Here is a 7,858-nt window from a genome sequence, read left to right on the forward strand (position 1 = left end):
AAAGTATTGTGGTGATTCGTGCAATAATAGATTTGTATGAATTTTAATTAATCATTCCTTCACTCGGCGTAATTCAATTTACTGGATGATGAATTTCTTCTGGTCGACAACGAAAATGCTCCGGGAGAGAAGTGCAATCACGCGAAAATGAGAACGATAAGAAAGATTGATTTATGAAGTGAGGATTTTGCGCTTGCCGGTTCGTCTGCTTATATTTTTTTTTGTTCGGATATACTCGCTTGAATGAAACAACGACGTACTTTTTTTTTATCAGTTTTACACTAAATGTACAACATTTATTAAACATTTTTCATTGCTTGAAATAAGTATTAATTTCTTCGGTTTTTGGCTTGTATCAATTATTACTACAGTACATTTAATATCACAAATGTTTGAAACTAAATTTAAGTTCATCATATATTATTAAATACAAATGATGATTATTTTGTGCTACACTATTCCTTTCTCTGCAATCAGTTTGCTATTCAAACGTAATACGAAAGCCCGCTGCGCCTTTGAATCTTCAAACGAATATCATAATTAATAGCAACCGGCGTGTCTAATTGAAAAGGTTGAATTCCCCCGTCACACATTCTGCGGACATATTTTTCTCTACTTTCGCGTACGGTGCATTCCGAAAACTAGTCCATATTGTCAAAACCAATTTTCAATCACTTTAGGTACGAGCACAATAGGGGTCCCTTCTGTTATGCGATCTTGTCAGGCGCCTAGTGCGGGTACCTCTCCACTAGCAAACGCAAACGAAAATTACATATCCTAAAGAGGGTTGCTTCCGACACCGCGCGCACTCGGAACGGAAGCATGCCTACAGTGGCAGTCGTGGCCGGTGCCGCTTTAGGCGACGGGACAGGAAGGATTCACACTTGTTTCTTCTGGGAAAAAATACTAACAGATGTTCAGTTTCTTCTATCCTGAGTTGTTCAAAGGGATTGCCGGCAATATGTGCGGATTTTAATCACTTGTCGCGGGCGCGAGTCTATCTATACGGTTTGTTTATGTATGTGTTTGCATTTGGTTACATGTTTTGGCTATGTGAGCTAATTCCTGCTTTAAGTGGAAGGGATTTAACTAACTTGTCTCCGGGATGAACAGGGGAATTGCTGCTGGATTTCGGCAATGGCTTGTGATGGTGATCCGTTGCGGTTGGTTTGCGGATTATTGATGATTCATAAAGTGATGAATATGATTGGATTGGATTTAGGCTCAAACTGTTCGAAAAAAGTGACCGTGGGTTTGTTGGAAAAATTTTCAAAATATTTGTTTTGTTGTCTGAAGAGGCAAATGTTACCTGGAACACTTTTTATGTTTGGTGTTTCTTACTTCATATAATCATAGGTACAGTTTACATACGTGTGGCGAATGAACAGTAGAATTAAATATGTATAGTTTATAAGATCAATTTGAAAATGGATGCTTTATAACTTTCCATCTGAATTCTGCACTTCTACAATTATTGCTTTAGATTGTGGCATATAGATTTTACTGTTCATAATTGATTATATTGAGCATTTCTCGTGCGTGTCAATATGTACGCTAAATTATTCAAATTAATTAATGAATCATATTTTTTTGTAGAAAATTCGAATAGTTGAAATAACAATTCCAAAAGTAGAATATGTGGAGCAGCCTCATACCCTTTGTTTCTGTTGATAACATATCGTTACCATACTATCATCGGTTAAATACATAAATTCAGCTTTTGAGAAGATTAAACCTGTCACTAATATGTTAAACTTCACATTTTGAGTAACGTTTTCCGGCATTTTCAACTAGAAAGTTTGGGTAAAAATATCGCGTCTTATATAACAATCATTGTAAATTTAGCCATGATTTTCTAATGATTGTTAATCTCGAAACAAAAGAATATAACTGCTAAAATTTTTAATTGATAGAACTGACAAAGAAATCAGACGTGGATAACAGTCGCCAGTCGATGATTTATTATGATTTAATGGTACTGTCTTACAAAAACGTAAGAGGCTTTACAGATATTGGCCTGAAAATAGTCGCACTAATAGAAATACACAATTTTGTGGTGATTTTAAAAAGATGGTACTACTGGATGCGGCATTTTTTCCTAAACTTTTCAACAGGCTGGACATTTTGTCTTAAACTACAGACTATTACCAAGAAAACTGAAATTGATTTACAGTTTTACTTGTGTTTCGCCTTGTTGAATCACCTTTTCAGGCTTGATTCCTTATTCTAATGCCAGCGTTCTTTGACCTTATTTTAGACGCTTTACTGTGTTGCAATTTTCATCACTTTAGATTCATCAACGAAAATATATGTGTTCAAAAAACTTAACCGTATTCCACCAACTTACAAAATCCTCACGTGCCACGTTCCTCTAAATGCCTGGTGTATCACCGTTTTACCGCCAACTATCACTGCGGTTGCACAAATTCTACGGACGCCCGCCGCGCTGTTCCGCTGTACGCTTTTTCGGATCCAACAGGTCCCCGGCCTTGTCCTGGTGCGCCGTCATGTGTCGCGTTAGGTGGTGCCGCTCGCGGAAACTTTCGTTGCACACCGGACACTTGAGCTTTTCCTCGCGTTTCCGTCGGTGCGGATCCTGCTGGTGCTCGTTCTTGTGGTGCGATCGCATGTGGTACACCAGATCGCTGGTCATCCGGAAGCTGATGTTACATTTGGCGCAGGTATTCTGTGCCGACAGACTGAAGGCACCCATCGCCGTCGGCAGTAGGGTAGACAGTATGGCGGCAGCCGCTGGGTTGCGGATGATGCCATCGACTTCCGGTAGCATATTCGGTGGACCACCGGCTGCGAATGGCATGAACGGAGGTGATGAAAAGTATCCTTGGGACAGTTCCGGGTCTGGCATGGGACCTGGGCGATACATCATGGGTTTCAGTTTGGATGGTTGTGACGGACTAAGATCTGCTGGATGCTGGGGACTTCCATTCATGAATGGATAATCGTAACGGAAGCTGGTCGGAGCACCCGGACTGATCGAAATGGGAGGGCTTGTTGAAGGACAACTATGTTGGTCGGGGCTCAGCGGTGGAATCGGAGAGTCTGGAATTGTGATGCTGGTAACTTTGGAAAATGCACTTCGTGGCAGTTCTGACCCAAGGAAATTTCCAGCAGCTTTCTCACGAATCGCCATTAGACCCGGATTTTCGTAGAACCTGCCACTAGGCAGCATGTAAGACAATCGTTCTTGATTGATCTCCTGCATTGTTGTGGGGCTACCGTCGTGAGGTTTTGGCCTGCTGAGTAACTCCAGATTGAAGTTTCTTTCCTCGGCCGGACGAATTGGACTGAAACCGTTTTTCACTGACAAGTCCTCGGATCTGGTCGACTGAGTTGAATCACTTTCCACATCAATTGTCGGTGATTGTGCTTTTTTCACTTGCTTAGTTTTCAGTTTTTCGTCTGGCATCATTAGGAAAGCCACGTCAAACGATCGCTTACCGGAGCTCTTACCAGTTCGGAAACTATCCAACTTTGTGTGGGCCATTTCTATTCCACTCACGTCACTGTCACACGTACTAGCTCCCGTGCAATGTCCGTTGATTTTCACATTCAACCGAGACTGCCGAATGTCCATCGTCATTGTATCCCCTCAAGATGAATCCTTAAATCTTGTTAATCACTTTAGCGAAACACTTTTACCGAAATTGATTCGAATTTATTCCAACCACGATTCGGACAAAGTCCGCAAAATCCACTTGCACGGTCGGCTCACACCTAAACCCACGGGAAGGATCGTTGTGCCAGAAGCCACTTGTTTCGTTGAAATCTGCTGCTAAACTGTTTTTGATTGTCAGCCAGCGCTCGGTTCTATACTTATTCGCCGGACGCCACCCCATTTGGCCAAGGGAGAGAAAGGCACGGAATAAAAATCCCGAACAGATCGTCGCATGCGGCTTCGCACACACACCACTCTGCTCGCAGAGAACAGACCGACAATTATAATGTACATAAACATAGGGACCGAAAGCATAAGGGTAGGAAAATATTGTTCACTCATCAGCTCAGTGGCAGAAGCATTTTGTCGGTCTAGCGCAGGAGGGTGAGAAAGAGAGCAACAGTCGGACGGCTAGCGCGAGAGCAAGAGAGAACGAACGGCCGTCAGCACACATATGCGCGGATACATGAAAAAGCAATAGAAAAGCTTTCAATATGAAATATTTTATGCGATATATTTCACTCGGGTTCGTTGCCGCCCACCCCACACTCCGTGGGGTTAATGTGCGACAGGACGATGCTGAGCAGGTTGGCAAAAGGCGGACGGTAGTCTTACAGCTTTTACTTCTGCTCACATCAACGAAGCATATTCTGGGCTCGCTTTTTCTCCGGCACTCTGTTGTATTAGTTGCTGATGTAATTCTCTCCAACTTTTCCCTGTGTACATTCTGTGGGTTATAAATTAGTATCCTTATGTAAGATTTCAGTAGCCTGCGTTTGGGCTGAAATAACAGTAACTTTTAAAGATATTTTTACGCTGTTGGCTGAGGTGTAAGGTGTGCCCGTTGCAGTGCGTCCAGCTGTATTCTTTGGAACATGATTACGAATTTGGAACGCTGAACAGCTGTTTACTCGATTGCAACAGCAAAACAGTCATAGAAATGGAGTTATATTAGTTAATGTTTGTTGGATAAGGATGGGAGGTATAGAATACCAAGCACTGTTCATTTTATAAAGTGGACATCTATTCTTTAGTAAGGAACTGTTTATTTTCGAACAAATTCATAAGTTTGTGTTGTTTATGTAATGAAAGAATCAAGTGAAATACTAGACTTACTACTTATTTCTGAAGAATGCACTAACTTTAATGCAATGCCCTTTATGAGGTATAGCAAAACGTTCACTGAAACTTTTCGCAGACCACATTTTTTGAAGCTTTCAACGGAGTTTCTCCACCAACCTTCTTGAAATGGTTTTTGATTTTGACCCATTATCTTTCAATGGGACGTAGTTTCGGGCAGTTCGGCGGGTTTTGATATTTTTGAATAAATAATGGAGGAGTTTTGTGCTTTCGGTAGTGAAACGACTGATTCTTTCCGATTATTTTAATACTAAAAGTCGCGGAGTGAACAATAAACTTTATATATTTTTTAAGTAAACTTTTGTAATCAGGACTGTTCAATAAGGCTATCAGCCTAAGACTGCCCACTTCTCTCCATCGCGTACATGGCTGCAGCCTCTTCGTCGATTTCGTCTCAATTTTTCCCAGGATTGAAGCCTATGGTGTTACAGTAGATAGGCAGAAGTCATTTCTGAATGCACTTCTTCCTACAGTTCTCACCGTTGATCGTGCCCGTTATGAAATACGAAGAACTTTTCAATTCACACAAGATTTTCTGCTCAAGCTTATCTGTACTGATATATCGTATCGTATAGATTCGTACGTTATCAGGAACACTTTTTTTTGTTTATTATAGTCACTTCAACAGCTTGGGTCATTCATGACTTCTGCGGGGTTGGGATTTGAACCCGGGTCCTCGGAGTGGGAGGCGTGAATGCTAACCACTACACCGGGATTGACCCCTATCAGGAACACTTGTCTGCGACACGTTGGTCAAATCAGGATAGTTTGGGGGACTCCGGAAACCGATAGGAAACGACCAGTTTCGAACATAAACAAAAGCTCGTCACACCACATCTTAAATCACACTGAAACGTTTAAATTAGTTCCACGTAAGGCAAATTAAGTACTAGAATCACAATGGTCAATTCCGGACATGATTTTATTATCTATTTTTGATATTTTACTACATTGTATTATTGTAATTCCCTAGGGGTTCCCGGAGTCTCCCGGCCATGTCCATATATGACCAACGTGAGCCTAGATAGAAGATTTGGCTTCCATTGATCTAGTATTTTTATTCTAGTGTAAATCACACTATCGTATCTAGGTATCGCACGATAAGTTTTTCTTCATGACCGAAATTGGCCAATTGCCTGGGTGTTCCCGGGAGTGCCCGGAACTTGTCCAGTTGTTACTAACGTGGCGTTATGAACGTGAAGGAAGGGGGTTTCGGAGGAAACTTGGAGGATGATCGACGAGCGGAGAGAGGAGAAAGCTGGCGTTGAGCGAAAGCGAACCAGACCGGCTAAGCCAGCTGCCCGGCAACGGTATGCCAAACTGGAGAGAGCTGTAAAACGAGCTTTTAGGCGGGACAAGAGAGTCTGAAGTAACTCCACAGCCGAAGAAGGAGAAGCCGTCGCCGCCAATGGTGATATTTGCTTATTGTACGATATTTCTCGCCGCCTTAGTGGTGCCAAGATGAACACTAAGATGCCGCTAAAAGACACAGCTGGTCAGTTTATGACTGACCGTATAGAACAGTTTAAGTGCTGGATTGAATATTTTGAACAACTCTTTGAGTGTCAAATGTCAGAGACCAGCAAAACCAATAGCGGATGACGACAATAGTTTGTCGCATAAATCGCGTCAACTATTCAGCAATATATGGGAAACCGTAGCTTTTCCGGTGGACTGGATGTAGGGCATATTAGTCAAAGTCCCTAGAAAAGGGGACCTAACGGAATGCAGTGACTGACGTGGTATCACGTTGCTCTCCGAGGCAACAATATGAGTTTTATTATATTCTTATGGTGGTTTTAATGACCAATTTTGGTCTTAAATGCCATCATAAGAGTGTAATAAAACCCAAATTGTTACTTGGGCTGTATTACTCTGTAGATACTCTGTAACGTGATCTTTAAGCGGATCCAGGAAAAGATCGATGTTTTTCCGTACTGATTCCGATTCCGTACTGGCCGATCATATGTAGATCATATCATAACGCTCCGCATTGTATTGGAGCAGATCAACGAATTTCAGGACGCTATTCTGCTGGTGTTTGTTGGTTTTGAAAAAACATTTGACCGGCTCAATCACGAAAACATCTGGGGCGTAGAGGAGTTCCAAATAAGCTAGTCCATCTCATCGAGGCTCAGTACGAGACGTTCGCGTGCAAGGTGTTGCACAATGGCGTCTTGTCCGACCCTATAAGGGTTACTGCTGGTGTGAGACAGGATTGCATTCGATTACTGCTGGTGTTTCTCATCGTTATGGATGAGATATTAGTTGGATCGATTGACAGTAGCGACCAAATCAACGGTTGCCTTGGAATCCTCTAACGATGGAGCAGCTAAATGACCTAGACCTTGCTAACGACATTATCTTGTACGCATAATGTCGAATTGATAGGCAGAGCAAGTTAGGCTACCTCTCCAAGAGCTCCCACACAGTAGGTCTCACAATCAATGTAGCAAAGGCTAAGTCTATAGGAGTGAACACTGGCAATTTCACTAATCTTACAGTAGCGGGAAAACAGGTTGAGCAGGAGCAGCCTTTCAGTAGCCAGACAGATCCCGATGGTTGTACTAAAGCTGATACAGCCGCATGGATTAGGAAGGCCAATGGTGTCTTTGCAGAACTGCGAAACATTTGGTGCTCAAACCAGAACACTCTACGCTTACCAAAATCCGAGTTTTCAACTCTAACGTTAAATTCGTATTGGTGCACGCCTGCAAAACGTGGTGCGTCTCAGCGGAGACAACACAAAAACTGCAGTTATTTATTATACCTACGACACATCAATTATGCCTGATGGCCTGACAACTGGATATCCAATGAGGAACTCCATCGTCGATGTCATCAAAGGCTGATAGGAATAGAAATTCGAGAACGTAGGTGGAAGTGCATCGGATACACCTTGAGGAAAAGAGCAAACGAGATCTGCAGAGAAACACTCGACTGGAATCCGTATGGACGACGAAGAAGGGGCAGACCCAGAGGCTCAACCAACGACATCCAGGACTTTGAGACGGATGCCCTGCATTTAGTCCACCAGAAATG

At 42.4% G+C, this 7,858-nt stretch overlaps 1 protein-coding gene across 1 annotated transcript; it reads right to left on the minus strand.

Moving 5' to 3' along the window:
• Nucleotides 1–2,428: 2,428 nt before the first annotated feature.
• On the minus strand, nt 2,429–3,601 carry LOC128736192 (Krueppel-like factor 1). Its single transcript, XM_053830673.1, has one exon. It carries the CDS (start codon nt 3,599–3,601, stop codon nt 2,429–2,431), a length of 1,173 nt encoding a protein of 390 aa, XP_053686648.1.
• Between the last annotated feature and the right edge of the window lie 4,257 nt (nt 3,602–7,858).

Source organism: Sabethes cyaneus, chromosome 2, assembly GCF_943734655.1.
Source record: "Sabethes cyaneus chromosome 2, idSabCyanKW18_F2, whole genome shotgun sequence".
NCBI classification, from domain to species: domain Eukaryota; kingdom Metazoa; phylum Arthropoda; class Insecta; order Diptera; family Culicidae; genus Sabethes; species Sabethes cyaneus.

Excerpts from the sequence above, each read along its gene's own strand:
- LOC128736192 (XM_053830673.1), bottom strand. The coding sequence starts at position 3,601 with ATGACGATGGACATTCGGCAGTCTCGGTTGAATGTGAAAATCAACGGA.